This window comes from Anser anser (assembly GCF_964211835.1).
Source record: "Anser anser genome assembly, chromosome: 2".
Classification (NCBI taxonomy): domain Eukaryota; kingdom Metazoa; phylum Chordata; class Aves; order Anseriformes; family Anatidae; genus Anser; species Anser anser.
The window spans coordinates 69,279,039-69,298,342 of NC_139721.1; the positions used below are offsets into that span (position 1 = coordinate 69,279,039).

General features: G+C 41.7%; 1 protein-coding gene across 9 annotated transcripts in view; it reads left to right on the top strand.

Moving 5' to 3' along the window:
* Nucleotides 1–19,304, top strand: part of EPB41L4B (erythrocyte membrane protein band 4.1 like 4B) — a 175,358-nt gene that overhangs the window by 49,284 nt on the left and 106,770 nt on the right. For 8 of the 9 annotated variants that reach the window (XR_014579106.1, XM_083822764.1, XM_083822761.1 and 5 more), the window contains one exon: nucleotides 2,254–2,358. Coding sequence is in view for 8 of the 9 variants with exons in the window: in XM_083822764.1 (XP_083678890.1) it covers nucleotides 2,254–2,358 (105 nt within the window). In the remaining variant the exon portion in view is untranslated. Of the gene's footprint in view, nucleotides 1–2,253; nucleotides 2,359–17,890; nucleotides 18,981–19,304 lie in introns of those variants that run through there. The other variant, XM_083822766.1, reaches the window with a different exon arrangement.

Here is a 19,304-nt window from a genome sequence, read left to right on the forward strand (position 1 = left end):
GTACCGATTTATCAGCCTGTGATCTGACTCCCTAGGTTGCCAGGCAGAAGGAAGGAGAACAGGTCATCCTTTACGGTTAGTAGAGGGGAGGAGTTCCTTTTATCTTTCCCCTGAGCGGAACATCTCAAAACCAGGGCTTTCTGTCAGCAGTTTGGCTGCGGCAGCTTTATTATCTACACGGTACGAGTTGCTGGGAAATGTCATTTAGTGACAAGTTAAATGTTATAACCTCCTGTAAGCTATGTATGTAACAGTGCACTTTACAGTCTAGCTGTGCAATGCTGAGCTATTCTCCGTGTAACATACGTTGAACATTAACTACTATTTGGGTACAGAAGGTGGAGTGTGCACTCTCTGGTTTCTGTTGGGCGTGTGGCATTTTAAGGCAAACATGCAGGTAGTTAATGCCATAGGACAAGCAACCAGGAACAGTGATCATAGGGCATCAAATCAGTATTCCCCAGTTCTGTGAATTTCTCGTGTCTTGCCTTTTTTATTGCTTCGGAGGGTTTTCTTCTCCCTCATTTGAGTAGAATCGGTCTTAATTCTGTTGTCCTGTGGCATCTTTTAACAAGAGCTGAATTTACTGTGTATGAGAAAATGTTCTGGATATTTTTTTTAAACAAAAATATCAATTTAATTTAAAAAAATGGTTTATAACAATGATTGGACATCAAAAATTCCTAACTTCTTAGCCATATACTGCTTTAAGAAGCTGTCATCTTGTCTGCCTTCAGTGGTTTGTTGAACTTTGACTAACACTGTCTATTATTGACCTCCTGCTCCCCATGCCCTAAAATAATAAATCGGTATCTTCTGATGATGGCTTAATGCTTGTCTAAGTTTTTATGCAACTTATTTTAATGACACTCCTAATGCTCTTCCTGAAATTAGAACCTTATCGATTTGATTTCTGTGTTCTACACTGTTAGTACAAAAGAGTTGCTACTTAGGTGTAATTAATAAATTTTATTTAAGCTTGATTGACCTTAGGAAAAATAGAGCTGAAACTCTTCATTTTGTCTCTCACTGGAGAGGATAGATTTTAGAGAGTTTGGAAGCCTGGATAGGAGTTCGTTTGTGTTATGATTAATGCTGTTACTGCACAGAAGGCCAAATTAAAGAAACTGAAAGTTATATAGATCTCAGTTGAAATTGGTAAATTCTGCTAGGATTTGGGATGAAGTGGAAATGCCTAATAAGTTAGACCATTAAAAATAAAAATTAAAAAAAGTCCTCAAAGCAGAAGGAGGAAGAGAATTGGCTCCAGACCTGTTTGCTGTACGTTCCTGTATAAAATAGAGCTGTAGCTTCTGTCTCCTTTTGGGGTTTATGTTAATCTCATTTGTCGCCAAGCTTCCCCCCCCCGCCCCCCCCCAGGAATTTGAAAACTTCCTTTCCTGAGTAACACAACAGGGCTTGCAGAAAAATTAGCTTGTTATTCTCTCTTCCTCCTACCCATCTGTAACCTCCATGCTTCACTTCCAGCATTGAAAATTGAAGCACTGGGTGCTTAAATTCTGTACTCTGAACAAGTAGATGTGCAGATTGCAGCTGAGCTTTAAGATCAGCTTACTTTCTTACTAGTATCGTAGTCTATGATTTGGGTTAGCGTTGTTTTCCATGCCTGTGTGTTACAAGTCATGCTAAATAAAACCAAAAAGCTATAGTTCTGTGCTCCATTTGAAGGCTATAAATGTGATTGCAATTAGCAACATGATTGAAAGATTCTTATCAAATCCCATTAATTTTCCTCATGGTGCTGTTTAAGTATTCAAGCTGTCCAGAATGTATTTTGCAGCTTAAGTGGTGGTATGTGGCACTGAATGACTATAGTTGATACGTGATAACAGCCAGCAGATTTCGGGCAGTGTGTCAAGCAAGTGTTTAGTGGAGAATTTGGCTTCCTGGGGTTTTAAAATGTTTGCTCCATGATTTGAAAGACTTAATGTCCTGTAAGTGTTCTGTTTCTCTCCTTACTCTGAGTTACAGTGAACGTTGACTGTTTTCTTTGAGAATGAAGTCGGATGCTGTTGGAATAGCTGCAGATGGAACGTGTCACTTATTTCTTGGAGAAAAAAAAAAGTCAACGTGATTCTTCAGAATACATAGGATTACTATTTAGACACTGTTTTCCATTGTGCAACGCTTCTCCCCATATTTGAACTTAAACCAAAACCCCACACCACTGTCTCCCTAATACACACAGTTACAAAACAAATAAACAAAAAAACACTTTCTTTTCTGTTACAGAAACATGCAAAGGGACAGGAATTATTTGACCAGATTGTATATCATTTGGACCTTGTGGAAACTGATTACTTTGGCCTACAGTTCATGGATGCTTCCCAGGTTACGGTAAGTATAAATTTAGTTATTTTTTATGTTCTGCAGTAGGTTGTGTTTCATATTCTAGAAGTGTTATCAGTGCAGTTTCACAGAGATGTGTAGGCATTAGGGCATATACTGCTGAAACAACTGATGTTGTGTTTGGATTGTGCAAATAAAGTTAAATCCTCAAAATGAGGCATATGTCATTTTGTGATACGTGCATGACTTCATCATGCTAAGTATGAAAAAGCAATGATTGTGGGTAAAGGAAAACGTGCTTCATTTAGTAGCCTCATGGTATTAAAAATGAATTAAACCCCTTACAAGCAAAGGTTTTGTGCTACTCCTATCCTGGCTGTTCCATGCAAAGACTGTGTTGCTCTGTAGACTATTTGCAATAGGAGAGAAAAGCTTTCCTTCTCTTCCCTATCCAGTAACGCTCACCGTCTGCAGGAAAAAGGTGGGAAAAAAGTACAGTATTTACAATGCAGAGAGATCAGGTTAAAAGACCGCAACTTTGTGTAAACTGTATTGCTATAAATTAATTATTTTCTTTGTTCACCTTACATGCTGAGGTATTGGTATGAGTGCAGCCTGGGTTGTGGATAGAGAGTATGCAGACTTGGAAAATGTGTTTGCTTTTAGGTTATCTGGTCAGTACGTAAACATTTTTCAGAAAGCAAGAGAATAAAGATGTATTCTGTGACATTAAAACAAGATAATGGGATAACAGCAGAAACACTGACATCTTATTAAAAGCAGGTTCTAACTATTATTGTCTCAGAATTCTTGGCTTTATTCTCTAACAAGCAGGGGTCAATGTGATACGATCAGATCAGTGTATTACCAATCGCACTGTCATGGTCTGTGTATTAACCAATAGCTTTGAGCAACAAATAGCAAATTTGTCTGGATACCGTAATGAATTGATGTTGAGAAAGGGAATCTGTGCTTTTGGGGAAGAAAAAGTTAGTAGATTAACTGTATAAAAAATAACCTAATATCACAGTTAATTTAAGGGTATGTATTTATCACTGGAAAATGGTTTTTGAATGAAGTACGTCTATAATGGGTTTGAGGTTCTTTGTAACTTTGTGCACCTGTGTTCCTCATAAAATGTGTATTACATGAAATGTATAGCCTTTTATGATGGAACTAACCGATCATTAGGACACAGCTAACAGAGCAGTGCCTGCTCATTGGAAGAGAAAAGGATGATATTGTAACTGACTGTCAAATCAGCTAATTGGGAACTTGATTGTTCAGAGTAGTTACCTATAAGGAGTTCAGTAATGTTTGGGAAGAAAGAAAGGTGAAAGGGAGAGCTAAACATCTTTTTCTAGCAAGAAAGAGGGCAGACTAGAACCAGAAGACCTGGCTGAGGAAGTGAAAAATGCTCCTTTTCTTGAATGTTTGCAAACTGAAGGCTCTTTTGAATGGTAAGAAGGATGAAGCAGAAATGTGAACAAGTATGTTTTTTCCATAGATAGCTCTATCCCTGGTGTTCAGTGCAAAATGTGCCTGTATGTGCAAGTGTTTTAGAACTGAGCTTTGTCTGTGTGCTATTTCTTTCCTCAGTCATCAGGTTGGGGTGGGGATGTAAAAGTAAATCATGACATCTACTCCTACAGAAGGATAAGAGCTATGACCAGCTTTTGGGGACGTGAAAAAGCCGACAGTGTTTGCAGGGCTTTGGGTTATGTTTTCCGGGATCGGGACGGTTGATAAGGTCGTCACCTCCACAAGTGCAAGGCTAGAAGCTCTCATTTGTTTTGGGGTTTTGCCTGGCTGAAGCTGAGCAGAGCGTAGAGCTTAGAGGGATTCAAGGCACAAGCTTTTGTCGTCCCCAGCACTCTGTGTGCAAAGAGGTGCCATGCTTTCGAAAGCCTTTCATGGTCTGTTTTGAACTTGTGACCTGCTCATTTCATTTGCATAGCAATTAATGCATAGCCTTCGTGTGCCTCTGCTTAGTGCCAGCCAAGCCACACAGTGGCAATTGCAAGACTGGGAGATTAAAGTTGTGTAAACTCCTGGAGGCTCTAAGGCTTTGTCTTTATTATGTATTGTTGAGCGCTAAACATCTTTAAGCCACCATTGTAAGTAAGAGAACACAGAATGGTCTTTGAATGGTGGAGATTGCTTCTGTGCTCCAAGGCCAACAGCTTTTCAGTGCGGTGTGTTTCTTAGTAACTTTGCCAACAAGTCAGACCAAGCAGTGTTGATAACTGATATGGAAAAGAAAATCATTATTAGACCTTGTCTGTTTAGAACAAGTGGGGGGAAACTCTTATGTTTGAACAGCTTATTTTTAATGTATAAAAATAACACCTTCAGTACAACCAAAAAGACCCTTAAAGTTGGGAAAGGCAAGATGTCAGCAGTAAGAAAATACTTTAGAGCCTATTCATTGACTTTTGCATCAGTTTGTATCTTGTGCTGTTTGAAGATATCCATGAATAGAAGGACGGAGAGAATCATCAAATCTAAAGAGCTGTAAAAAGTTTATTCTAAAGCAAATCTTCGTGTACTGCTGTATTTAAGTTACCTGGTGTTAACTCCAGAAGCAGAAACACTTGGGGAGGAGAGGGGTTGTTAAGTTTTGTTAGTGTGTGGAGAAACTTCATGTAGCAGAAAGTCTTTATTCATAAGTGAGAAGGTTTAAAACATGACACAGGTCCACTACCTTGACTGATTACAATTTATAAGTTGTAATGAAGAACTAAACTGCACCTTACTGTAGTTGCATTATAATAGCTTTGAACCAACTCTTTTTTCCTACCAAACTCAGTAACATAACTCCTGAGACGTTGTGCTCTGCAGCTCACAGAAGTGGTCAGAAGGGAGTTAACTTGCTGTGCCAGGGTCCTCTAGGCCATCTCCAAGGTGGGATGCACAGGAGATGACCCATTGGGGTGTGGAAATAAAATATTTTCTGTGAAAATGCCCTGGGAGACAGTGACAAAAGCCTTACTGAAGTCTAGGAAGACAACGTCCACTTCTCTACCTTTGCATGTTCAAAAACGTTTGGAGACCGCCGCTGTAGCGCAGCTCTAGTAAATGTAGCAACTTTCTGAAGCCCTTCAAATGTCTCCATCATTTTGGAATAAAAACCGTGCCCTGCTTTTCTGTTGTTTCTGTTTGTGGAAAGGAGGGAAGAGAGGAAGGAAACAGGAGTCAAAGGAATCATGCCTGTTTATAGGCCCCATCCCTCCTTCTTGTTCAGCTAATTGTTACAGCACTTAAACAGGGAAGCAGTCCTTGGGGTGATTGAAGGGTGTCACTCAAATGTAGAAGGGGTCTTCAATGGTTTAGTGGAAAAGTTTATTGGGTTTTTAATTACTTTTAATGGGGAGGGTTCTAACAAAGCAGGAAGACTTGAAAGCTTTATTCAAGGCTGGAAATAGCAATAGTAAAATCTCGTGAGATCGTACTACAGAAGTAAAGTTGCCACGAGGAAGTGGTTTATTGTTTGTTTGTTTGTTTTTCCAAAAACTGGTCATGTGAAACACATTCCGTGGTTGTTTTGGGTTCCTGACATTTATTTTAGACTGCTGCTAGCTAATGTTTATTCATTTCATGTTCAGGCTTGTTCTTTCTTTGTCTCTTACTCCAGATTATCATAAGGAAAAGAGCTTCTGGGTGCTTTGCCCCACTCTATATGAGCTGCACCATATTCTAAGATTCTCTCAGGATACAGATCTCTCCACTTCTATAGTTGCATTCTTAGTCCTACTTGCCTGTCCTGTGATGGCAAAACATGGATGCCCTCCCTGTCTCCTGTGTTACAGGAATTCCAAACAGAAGGATTGCTATTGTCGATTAGCCTGGAATTTCCTTTTGTTTCCCTCCTGATTCTGTTTCTGATTACAAGAACATCTGTAGAGTAACTGAGGAGGAAGAAAATTGATACAGCTTTAAATATTGTTCGTTATTTCCAAATGGGCTGCTGTATTCCCTGAGATGTGAAACTTGAGTTGGGAATGAATGGAAGCAAAAGCATTAAAATACCTTTTTTTAAAGTATCTCTAAGTGAACATTTAACGCCTTTATGTCCAGTCTCTAACATCACAAAGACCCCTTGTCCTTGGCTTAAGGAAGGGTGGTACAGAACAACAGCCTTTCCCAGCTGGGTGTATATTACAGTCTGCGGACAGTTACACCGTTTTGAGCACATGCTCACACCCGGTGTATCTGGCACATTGGGAAGCACTGGATTCACAATGTGTGCAGCAAGACTTCTGTGCAAGGACAGCCTGTGCCTCCTGCAGGTGCTCGTGGCTATGAAGGGGGCCAGAGTTCCTTGAAGAGGTGAGAGCCAGGACTGTATGGCAGTGAGCTATCCTGGCAAGCTGCACTGTTTTCTTAATATTGACTTGTTCCTAAATAGGATTTTGATTCATTTACAGTGAGAGGTGAGAAGGCAGCGGAGGGAGGAGATGGAGAAGAGTGGCTCTGATGAAAGCAGTATTCCAAGTAAGAAAACGGAAGGAAAAGAAGGGGCAAGGACTGTGTAGCCCGGGCTGGCCCTAACCGTCAACAATGTGTCAGGACCCACTGATCCAGACACTGAGATCCTCATCTGTATAGATGCTCTGGAGTCCTCATTCTTCTGGGAGGGTCAGGATCATGTATGCTTCACCACATAGTTTTTCAGCACTGCAGTGTGAGAATAAAGCAAGTTGGACAACAACAAATAATATCTCAGTGCCTTTGTTTTCTGTGTTTCACTTTGAACTAGGCTCCTGGATGTTTCAGCAGCTATCAGCTCAGAGCCCTGGAGATACTAGGTGCATCGTGGCTACTTCTGCTCTATATAAATTTTAATTAAAGTGTTTGTTGTCATTCAAATCAGGAGTTTTTTTTTTCCAACTGCTTGCTTTTGATATTAATGCTATTACTTTTTCTCAAGTGTGTGAGGGATGTTAGGAAAAAAGAGCAACTCAAACTCAATTAACCTCAGTGTGATATCTGGGAGTCTTACTCCTTATTTACTGCTTAATACTGTAACTGAGTCCTTGTTAAGCAGGGGAAAAAAATAGGACAAGCCTTAGCGTTCAATACATTGAATATTGGGAGAAAGTGAGACTGGTAAATACTTCAGGAATGCAAAAGGTTTCCTTTTCTGCTTCTGTCATAAACATCCCATTTCTCCTTAAATAAGCTATCAAATTAATCTGTGACTGTTTCCTCTCCCTGAATGTCTTGTTCCTCTGGATTATGAGCTCTTTGGGACTGGTGGTTGCAGGCTGTGTGTGTGGATTGTAGCCCAGAGCAACAAACGCAGGTCGCAGCTGGAGGGTCCCAGGAGCTATGCAGGTAACAATATCATATAATACTCAGTGCATCAACTACTAATAGTGGCAATGATACGAATGCCAACTCAGTAACTGTGCAAAGGCAGCTTGGCTGTCTCCGTAGAGATGCTGAACATCTGATGAATAACTACTTCCAGCTGCAGCTGTCCAGGACTGTATTGCAGCCTGTGAACATTTTGACAGGCTCCAAAACACCAAGAATTCCCAGAGTGTCTCCAGTTCTCGGTTTTCCAGTAGTGCTTGCTGTTTCCAGGAGGTCTGGAGTCCATATGCATGGTAAAGACTTGAGAAGCAGCCACACAGGGCAGGTGGTTGTGACACTGTCTATTAGTGATGCTTCTCCACCTCTTTTTACGTGTATAGAAGTGCCCAGTCTTTCCAGGACAGTGAACAGATATTGCTCTTTTATTTTTCGTTTTTGCATGGTTGGAACAGAAGTTGAAGTGGTTTCCCTTGTTCCGTTTCACAGATTTAGCCAGATTTGTTGTCTGTTTGTTACAAATTGTTTCAGTTTATTTTTTTTTCAGGATGTGAGAAGTGCTTGGGCACAGGCTTCAAAATTAAAGATGACTTCCTTTTTGTTGCTGGGATTGAGCAGCATCAACTCTCATCATTTCTCTAATAAATCGAATGAGAACTATGCTACTCTGGACAAGCTTTATATATATATATATTTTTTTTTTTTTTTCCCCGTTCTGGGATATAATGTTTCACTGCCAAGAAGAGAGGGAATAATCTTGCATATACAATTGTTTTGTGTGATAGTGAGTATCTGTGTTGACATTCAGTTATAAGTTCTGCTTCTGTCACCTCAGGTCTGCAAAGCAAAATCCTGCTTAGGCTGAAGCAGGTTATCGTATGTTATATGAATTAGGATAGGATAATGGTCTTGAAGGATGCTCATGTGGCTCTCCATTATTCATGTGTAGTTTATCTGGGCTGCAAATAAAGCAAGTCACGTATCAAGATGCTCCTGAGATGGCTCTGAGCAGGCTCAGGCTGGGATGCGCAAGGCTTTCATGAATGCTGCTGCTTGGTTATATTGAATTCCAATATGCTGCTTTGTGTCCAGAAATAATTCCGTGCTTGGGACTTTTCTTTTTCAGTTCTTTGTCTTACTATGCATGGTGATAATTAAAACATTGCCACGACAGGATTTGAAATACATGTGTGATCGATTTTGTTGAATTTCAGTAAAGAGCCATGAAAAAAATTTTTCAAGTAATCCATACACAGCATGACCCTAAATGTGTTTTCAAGAGTATGAAATGGGCATGTGCAAGGCCTCTGTAGCAGCCTTTTCTTATTAGAGGATTACAGTTTTCTTTCATTAAAAGCTAGCTGTCAGTCTAACTGACTTTACAATTCATTTGGACTAAAAATTGCTAGATATTCTGAAAACAAGATAAATGTTCTGCAAAATCAAGATCAAAGGGCAGATGAGAAGGAGTTTCTGCGAAGAAATTTTTGTGGTGTTTTGAACTGTAGGAGGTATTATTTTATTCAGGCTAAAACCAGATGTTTTAAAAATCTTTTCTGATTTTGCGTAGTATTAAATCAAAGTGAAACTATATGCTACAGATGCATCTGAAAGAAATAATTTTGAATTTAACAGAATTTCTTAGTTTGGTGGCAAATAATTGTGGTTCTGTGACCCTAGTAGAACCAAGGGATGTGTCACCCTGCTGCCTTTGGTGTCACTGAGAGTTTTTTGCTTTCAAGTTCACTGTACATTGTTCTAGTGTAAAAGGTGTCTTTATGACCAATTTCAGTTTAAGATACCACAAGTACATTTCTTTTAGTGATGAACTGGAGTCTTGAGTGACGGTACTGACACCTTTGTGCTCTAGTCTTAAGTGAGTCTTCCCTGGAAAAAAAATGGCCTCCAAATGTTCGTGTTCACAAAATTTAGAAATGTATTTTGTAGATAAGGCTTTATTTACCACTTCCTGGTAGTCCAAACTGTGTTTTAATTCATGGTCACAGCTGAGGGTGTTGTAGGGGTCAAACCTGCTCTGAAGGTCAGTAAGTACGTAGGGATGTTTTGCTCTGAGCCTTACAAAAGCCTGGAGGTGTAAAGTGTGACTGGATGCTTTGCAGTTCCACATAGCTTGTGCTCAAGAAAATTCCAGTGCGTGTGGAGACCCAAGTGGCTGGTCTTGAGCATGTTTCACTTAAATGCATTACACTAATTCTTGCTATTCTGCACAATAGTTACAATTGGAAAAAAAAAGAAAAAAAAAAAAGCTTTATGGTCGAGGCTTAGTTCTTTCGCAGAGTGGATGTCATAGAACATTCATATTGTTTCAAGTATTAAAGGACTGGTGAAAGTAAGGAAAACATTTTTTTTTAATCAAGACAGGAGGACCATAAAACTGGAGTCCAAAAAAAAAAAAAGAGAATAAACCTACTTATGCTATGGCAAAGATGAACTGATTCTATGCTTGGTCATTGGGAAAAGATATATGCACTTGAGTGGATTCACAAAAGCATGCAAGGGTCAGCAGAGTGCGTCCAGTGAAGATCAAGTGGATACTTGAGAAGAACAGCAGACCGTGTTTGCAACAGAATAATGGGCTGCCAGCCTTGTCACGGATGGGATGTTTGATGCTTTCAGAAGACAAGTTAGGACAAAAGGACTTCTTGGTTTAAAGTGCATCAAGTTGCTGCTCTTACCTAGAACTCTGAAAGGGCAATGGATGAGAACAGCTGAAGCATCTGAGGATCTTTTCATGAAAAAAGGGAACCTTTTACTAGAGTACAAGCTGGAGCTGAGAGTGTCCAACAATGGAGGTAAAAAAACAGATCTTACTGTCTTCTGGTAATAGTGGTCACTGTGTCTCTAGGGAGACGGGGAAACCTGCAGGGACAGCACAGGACACCTGAGAGCCTCACGTTGTTAGTTCATACTGCCAGGTTTGCATCACTCATCAACTTTTTATACCTTACAGTAATATTTGTAGGGTTCCTTGTCTTCCTTTTGCAGCCATATGGAATTGCCTGCAGTGGGCTTTTTGGAAGAATCAGCTGAAAATAATAACTACATTAAAAGGTTGCTTACACTAGGGGATGGAATAGTGGAATCTGGATGCTGAATGTTGACTTCTTGATCAGAATGACTTCTTGATCGAATGAGACAGTATAGTTAAAACAAGCAGAAAACGGTGCTTTGACAGGGCTAAAGTTTTCAGGTGTTATTTTGTGTTGAAAAGAGACACCCCCAGCCACATTCTTTTATGTGTTTATTCAGAAGCTTTTTGCATACTGGAAATGGAAGAAGAAAAAAAAAAGTTTTCATGAATGTTCATGCAGGAGATGGCATTACAAAACTTTCTCTCCCTTTCAAATTGTTTCTGACATCATGGTAATGGCACAAGCGACTTATGCGTTTTCTGGTTTCCTCAAATGGCTTTTTTGCTGGCCTTCCTGTCATCCTCTGCTTTTTCTGTGGAAAGGCACAGTTCTTCTCCTGACACTAGAAAAGCCCTGAGAAAGTGATCTACAGATCAAATGGATTTCAACACACTCTGGTTAGAAAACAGGACTGCGGGAACAGGAACTAATCTCTTCCTCAGCTTTTTGTGCTCTTCCCAAGCATGAAATTTAGACATCTGTATTGCCTTTGAGATAAATGTAATCATTAGATTTTTTGAGTTCCTTTCTGACTATGATATTAGAGTACTTTTTCAGCCCAGAACTGCAGACTCCCAAGGTACCATGGACTGTTTCTAAGGATTTCATAGAAGTGAACTAAGAGGAAAGCAAGGCTACTGGCAGCCAGCTTGAATTAACTGTATGAGAATCTTCATCTCCATTGGAACATTTTAGGAGCTGGCACAGAGGAAAACTGAAAATTACCGGCATGCTGCAAACACCTTTCTTTCATCGCAGGAAAAGAAAATCTTTTTCTTCTAAATGTAGCTTGTGTTCAAATATTTTCTTAGCTTACCTCTGTATCATTATCAGTAGCAACAGCTGTTGCAAAGTTTTTGGTTTTTAATTTGGAGGGAGGTTGCTTCTATTCATGGTATTCACGGTCCAGGAATACGGCAAATTGTTTTAGGCCAGTATTACCTTACTAACCTGTGCTTGTTAGACCATTATTAATTCTCCTACCCCCAAAACTTTCTTTCAATTCATGGACGGGTTTCTTCATAGAGAACATTATAGTATGGAAAAACCTTGCATGGCTTTGCCTTTCATGGAACCTTAAAGTAGTTGGCAAGCTTAAAATAAGTCATTAAATAAATCCTGTGGAGAAATGACTTCCCTAGTCAGTTCATTAGGTTACCAAGCAAACTGGGAGGGGTGGCAGGATAGATAAATAGGGACTAGTTCAGTACTCACTACACCATAACCTTAAAAAAAAAAAAAAAAAAAAAGAAAAATCTTAAGCTGTTATCCCTTACCAGTAAAAGATTTGGTGGTAAAATGACTTACTGAAGTTTTTATACATCAGCTGTAGTCAGTGAAAAGGGAAATTACAGTACACTGTAATACACATAACTTTCCTTCTACTCGAAGATTTTGTTAGTAGGAGCAAAGACCATACTTGTACTGAAGTAGCACACATCAGGTGGCGAGGGGGAAAAACAGACCTAAAAGTGTGAAATAATGCTTTTCCTCAATTCCCAGGGCTAAGCTGTGCCCTCAAACCTACTTGTAGACCAGAGTCTTTGGCATAAGGATACAGACAGGGAGCACATAAGCCAACTGGCCATGCAGAAGTCCAAGGAATGGTGGATTCAAGGGTGCCAAGGCAGTTGGTGGAATTCATTATGAGGGCTGCTGTGTGTCATCTTTGAGAGGTTATCAAGGAAGGTACCCGAGTCCTAGAAAAAGGCAAACGCCAGGCCCATCTTCAAGACAAGCAAATAAGAGGATCCAAGAATCAATCGGCTGATCACCCTCCCCTCATTATCTGGGAAGAGTAGGGGCCGCATCTGCCAGATCACTGACTGGCACATGAAGTACGAGGTGACATCTGGGAATATCCAGCCTTGTTTGGTCAAGTTCAGATACCCACCAGGACAGAGACTCCACTGCCTCTCTCTGTACCTGTTCTGTCTGCGCGCCCCTGTAGGGATAGTCTTCTCCCTTCATCTAGCTGGGATGTTTCTACCTACAGGCGTGGGCCTGGTGCCGCTCGTCTTTCTGACACGGAGCACCTCTGAGAAGACTTGGGGCCTTCTCTATACCCTCCAAGTAGGCAGCTATAGTCAGCCAACAGGTCCACCCCCGAGCCTTCTCTCCTTACGCTGACCAAAAGAGTTCCCTCAGCCTGCCCTTCCTTGCCTGCTGCGTGCCCCAGGCCATCGCTATTTTCAATGCCCTGGGCTGGGCCCACACTTCACACATCGGTATCTTTCCTATACTGGGGAGACCAGGAGGGTATGTGGGAGTCCAGATGCAGTTGCAAAATGACAAATAAGAGAGAAGACCTTTTTTTTACTGTTTTTTTAATAATTTTTATTTTTATTATTGTTATTTATTGCCCAGTCTTGGGAAGAGCTCGAAGTGTCTTCAATGGACCTTAATGCATTCTAGTAATTCTTCCAGGCAGACCCGAAGTCTTCTGTTGCTTCAGGGGAGCAGCTGTCTCCCTAACTGTTTTGATTGATCTGCTCCTGTTCTTTGTGCACTGCCATGGACAGTGTGGCTTTGTCTTCAAGCACCTGTTGGGTAGCCTTCTTGTCCTCAGACTGAGATATCCCCGAGGCTTCAGGACCCAAGGCCCACAGTGGCCCTCTTGGGGGGGCGGTGGGGGAGGCTCCTGTAACCCCAGTGCAGCAGTGGGAAGGAAGGCCATCCTGCAGGCAAGCCTCCAAGCTCTCCCAGCAACAGAGGAATCGTTGACTGCTAGGAGAACTTGCAGACAAGCCTGCAAGATGTCTATGAATGTCCTCTGCCAGCTACTTCTGGGCATGGAGGCCACGCTGCAGATATGGAGTAGTTCAGGTGCTACTGCAATACCACTGATGTGGCCTCACAGCAGGGAGTCCTGGCACGTTGGTGTTGTGCCATGTTATCTGTGGTGGTGCAGGTGGATTCATCTCCATTGGCTTTTCTTCATCCTGAGGTGGATCCACCTCCCTGGGCTCTATATCATCAGTTGCACTGCAGGGTACTGCTCCTTCGTCACAGACACTGTTTCTCCTCTACTTCCTCTTCATGGCATGTGGCTTCTCCTCTGTGCTACAGAAATCTGTTTTCTCCTGTGTCACCTAAAGGTGAACAGCTACTTCAGGTCCTTCTCCTTCCAGCTGAGCTTAGCTGTCACCAAAGGGCCCAGAAGCTCAATGAGTGGTAAGCCAGCCACAGGGGAGGTTTGGAGAGCCCAAGAATGAAAAGTGCTATATTGCTTGGGCCGAGCCAGCACAAGGTCTCCTGGCGGTTGATAAAAGCACTGCTGATGGTCAAGTGCTGTGTGGTCCCTTCTTTGCTGTCCCCAGGCCCCCAGGGGAGGAGAGGGCCTGGCCTCCTCCTCTGGGCTGCTGCGCCTGCACAACATGGAGGCCACCAAGGTCCTTGGGGCCTGGAAGCGTTCAGTCTAAGATCCACCCATGCTCTCTTCTCTAGCATTTAGGGGAACCTCACCGCTTCTGTGGCTTCTTGCTTCCTCGTTTGGATGAAGAGCTCTCCTGCCCCGCTGGAATCACAAGCTGCTCCTGCATGGGAGCCTTCAGGCAGATTTCTGGGGGAGCTCTCGCCCAAGAGAGCTTCACTAAGGATGAGCTGTGCCCAGGCCCCCATCGGCCATGCTCTGAAGAGATGAGCAGCCTAGCAGGACAAGGGAAAGGCAGCACACACCACTGCCTCTGACTTCAGCAAGGCCCACGATGCGTTGCCTCACCACATCCAAACGGGTGAGGCGCAGCCAGGGCGATGCAGGTCAGAGCCGCCCTCTCGATGGCTGCGGGCACCCCTTCTGACCGGGGGGCAGGATGGCTGACCTTCGAGGCTCGGCAGAGGCCGGAGGGCTGCCTGCACGCGTCCCGCCCGATCTCTCCTCAGCGCGGCGCCGGTCCGATCCGGTTCCGCGGGGCCTTCTCCCCTCCCCCCGAGCACGCTCGGTGCCGGGGGCCTACGGGCTGCCCCGCGGTGGGCTGCAGCGTGCCTGTTCTCACAGCGCCTGCAGCTGAAAGCCTGGGGAATGCCCTGCTGTGAAAGCAGGAGGAGGGTCGGGGGCCGAGGGCTCCTTTCCTGGTGGTGGCTCCCCCATGCCGTTTTGCTTGCCAGAGAGACAGGCTGCCCTGCCTTCCACCTCCCCTCGCGTGGCCTGGGCTCCAGCTGCCCCATAACCCAGATGCCTTCTGGTACAGGCTGGGGAGCTCACCAGCTCACCCTGCCCTCCCAGTGTGCTGGCACAAGGGTTAGGCTGAGCCTACATAGCTCCAACACAGCTCAGCCTGGCTGTCTCCAGGGGTTCCTCCTTCAGGCACCACCATGGTCGCCCGGGGTTTTTTTCTGCAGAGCTGCCCCTCGGCCAGTCACAGTACTGCATGCACAGCCAGCCTTGTGCCCCAGTGGGCACAGGGTGGTGTAATTGTCTGCTTTGATCTCACAAAGTCCTCATTAAAATAATTTCTTTAGCTAGTTGAGGTCCCCTGATTGGCAAGGTGCCTGTGTAGCGGTGTTCTCTGTAGTCATCAGTAACCCTGTTAGGGGCGTTCTGTGCCATCACCAAGGTTTCTAATAAAGTAATTAACCACGGTTGGCCTGGGTGTTCATTAAATCTTAAGTTGTACCTGAGCTATTTATCTGAAAGTTGTTTTGCTCTGTGTCTGCAATTTCAAGTGCAACATAGCTTCTTTGACCTATCCTGGAAAGTTTGTATGGAGTGCAAGGAGCCATCTTACCTAAGCTTTGAACTCATGGGAGCTTACGCTGTTTCTAATTCCATGCTTGTCTAGTCCCTGATTTTCTGTGCAACCCTAATTCTGGTTCGGGTTTCTGTTACCAGGATAATAACATTTCAAAGTTGACCTTCAGAAGAAAAGAGAAAAGAATTAATTCTCTTTCGTTACTTCTTTTATGTTAATAATGTGTAGACAAGGCTCCAAACTGATTTATGGGATAGGGTTTTTATTAGACTGACTTTCTTTCTCTTTTTTGGGGGTGTGGGTGATTCCTTTCTCACATATATTACAATTTTATCCTCTCTGCTTTAGAAAGCCGCATGGCTAATAGCAGATGGCTTGGTGGGTTTCAGGTGCCGTAGAAATCAGATAGTAAGACGTTAGAAGGTATAATTGATTTTTGGTTTAAAGCTTGCCAGCTTTTATTTAGAACACCTTCTCTTCTGAACTTGAGCATTTAACAGTTTTGGTTCCTTCTTTTTCCAGTTCCTTCAGAAATGACTTGAGAAAGCATTTAACATTTTTTTTTTTCAGACAGCAAATAAGACTTCCAGTAAGAAAGGGCTTTCTGTTTTTGATAGTTAAGTATATAAATAAGCATAAGGAAAAACAGTCTGTTTCATGCATTTTAAACTAGCAAAGCAAGCCAACCAAAAAGGGTCAAACCCAATTTTTTTCCTTTACAGGTCACCTCTGTTATAGATCAAGACCAGGACTTTTCATTCTTTTATGAAGCAAGTGGGGAGCCAGTGGAATTTACAAAGCACAGGTGTGTGATGGGTTTGTGTCAACCACTGATACTCCCTCTTTCAGTTATTTTTTAGCAGTCTGTGGTCCTTATGTAGACTGCTCCAGTAACTACAGATTATCTGCTATATATTGACACAAATACATCTTTACCTTCCTGTATGACTATTAGGTTTTGAGAAAATATTGGTTGCTATCACTTAAGAAGTGTTGAAATATTTTTTTCTTCATCTTCAGTTAGATGAAGTGAATGATCAGTTGGAGAATGTGCTGAGATAAGTCTGTGCTACCAGTATTTTAATAAATCTTTAAAAAATAATAATGTGGAACTGAATGGTATGTATTTTCCATTTGTATGGCTGCCTGGTAGAAATGGCTAATCCTGTCTTTAAAAATTCTACACTTGAATCTCAACCAGTGACTACTGTTTCCTATGGTATTAACTAATACAAAACATGATTCATTTGACTAAAGAAAGAAAATATGTTGGGATTAAACAGAATGTAAGGGGGCTAATCCAGCAAGTGAAGCTTTAGTTTAGCTGACAGAATCAAAATAATTGTGAAACTTGAATACCTGCAGTTTGACCAGGTTTTGATTTTTTGTTGGTTTTTTTCCCTTACCATGGGTAAAGTAGCTTAGATGCTATCTTTCTGTTGTAACAGTCTTAAATCAATTAATCCCTTTCCTTCTCTTTGTTCTGCACTGATACTTCTGAGTCCAGTCTGGTTATGGTGAATGTAGCTTTGTATATCATCAGCCTTGATCCTACACCGTGAGATCCCAAGTTGTGTCTCCATGAGTTTGTACCCTGCAATACCGTGCTGTTGTTTAGACAGAACACAAGATAGGTGAAGGTACAGACATAGGTGCTGCAAGAACAAAACCCCCCTCTGTTTTTATTCAGTTCCTGGTGAGACTTCTGAATCTGCTCGTTATATTTTCCTGTTCTGAAGTCAGCAAGTGGTGTATAGGCCAGCACAAACCCTTTCGGCTTTAGTTAGAATGCCATGAAATCTTCAACTCGGTGTTTGGAGGTTTTCTTCTGGTTCATTAAGAAGTGTTTTTGAGATCACTTGCTATGCCCTCAAAGTATTCAAGCCTTCAGACCTCTCACTTGTAGCCTTCATTGCCTCACAGATCAGTACATTAGCTTTTCTTGACACGCATACTGGGATCCTGCTTACAACAACCATCTAGACAATTGAGGTGAAAGGGAAGAATAGGATGGTAAAATTACTAGAGCTCAGAGGGACATTTGGAGAGCTGACATGATTTCCAGTGTGAAGAAGCCCTCAGTATCTGAGACAAAGGAATGTTGAAATTCAGCCTGATTTTTCACAGAAGTTGTACAAAATACCTGACTTTAATCGGCATTAGTTCACAAATCTTCATAAACGCTGCCAGGCCTGGGAACTCCAGGGCAAGAATACTGCCAGTCCATGGCCTACCTCTGTGTTTTTATTTTGTGATCTCTGTGGTGGCCCTGTCACAGCTATAATGTGGGATGGGGGTAAAATGGTGGCTAAGCCTGGCTTCTGAAGAAAGATGGCTTTAATGCTTGCTGTGTTTTATCTCCTGGAGCAGTCTGGCTCTCTGACTGCTGGGGTACAGAGAATGAGTGGCCCGCTGCAGATGGTGTCCTGTCTAGGCTATGGTCTCATTTCATGGTCTGAGTGAGTAGTTCCTAGAGTCTTGTTAACTTTTTATAAGCCTCCTTTACAGTATTTACATTTATGATTAATCAGTTGGAAACTTGCTGCTACATGAGTTCTGGTATACCTAGACCACCACATTCTCAGATTGGGATGGTTTCATTAGCTATTACTTCATTAGAAGTTATTGTAGTTAGACTGGGTGGTGCTGATTTCTGAACACAGTACTAACGAGCCATAGATGAAAAGGTATTGGAGATTTTCTCCTGTAGCACAGATGTTTTTCATGGTTTTTATTAACATGAAGATAAACTTTTCTTTTAACTGAACCAGTATACATTGGCTTTGTGACTCACTTATCTTTAGCCAAAATAAATAGTGAAGAGAGGCAATTTTGCAGTTAGGTGTTTGAAGTATACAAAACTAATTTGCCCTGGAGGTGTGAAAGTAACAGACTTACATAATTTCTGCTGATTTTTTTCTTTTTTTTTCTTGTTGATTATTTTTCCTTATCAGAAATTTGCCATTTTGTAAAGCTTCTGTAAACTGATGTAGTTCCTTGTGTAATTCTTCATAAGAGAGCAAAGTAGAGGCAAAATAATTACTTGCAACTCTAAGGAATATACTTTTATGAGCTGCTGTAATGTTTATATCCACTCTGGTAGCGATTTCTCAGATTGTAAGGATCAGTTAATTGGCAGCCTCACCTAAGGAGGTCTAGCAAGTCTAGTGTAAATAAAAGAACTTTCAGAATATTTATCATTTCTCTTTCTCTCCCTCTCCCTCTTTTTTTTTTAATTTTTTTTATTTGTTTAGATTTATTTACCTTAGGGATCTTAAGCTGGCAAACTTTCAAGCTATACCCATCTACCTTGTTAAATAATTTTTGCCTTTGTTTAGGACATAATAAATTCCTGCATTTCTATCTAACTTTTTTTTTTTTTCCACAGGTATTTAGCCATAATAAGGCTGTGTTAATGAAATAATTAGGAGTTATTTCTCTTTTTTCTGAAAATGCAAATGCTCTTATAGAGAAAAAGGAAGGTTTTTCTCTGCCAAGATTTTGTTCAATGGTACCTACTTTATTATTTTAAAATAAATATATGCATATAGAAAGAAGAATGTTTATTTCACGGAAGTCCAGATGGTCTTTTATTACCTTGTGTGGTAGGAGTCTTTACATGGGATTTCTTCAGATCAAGCCTCACAATAGGAGATGGTGCACAAAGATTTAAACTAAATTTACACTAGAGAATGGTTATGGCTACTCTTCTGTAGGTGCAATTTACACTGATGAGAGAGTGTATGAATTTTGCTGGGAAACATACTTTTTTGTCATCTAGTTGCGTCTATTTAAGAGCTTCTGGGGGGGGATATACACCAATTTTTCCTAAATG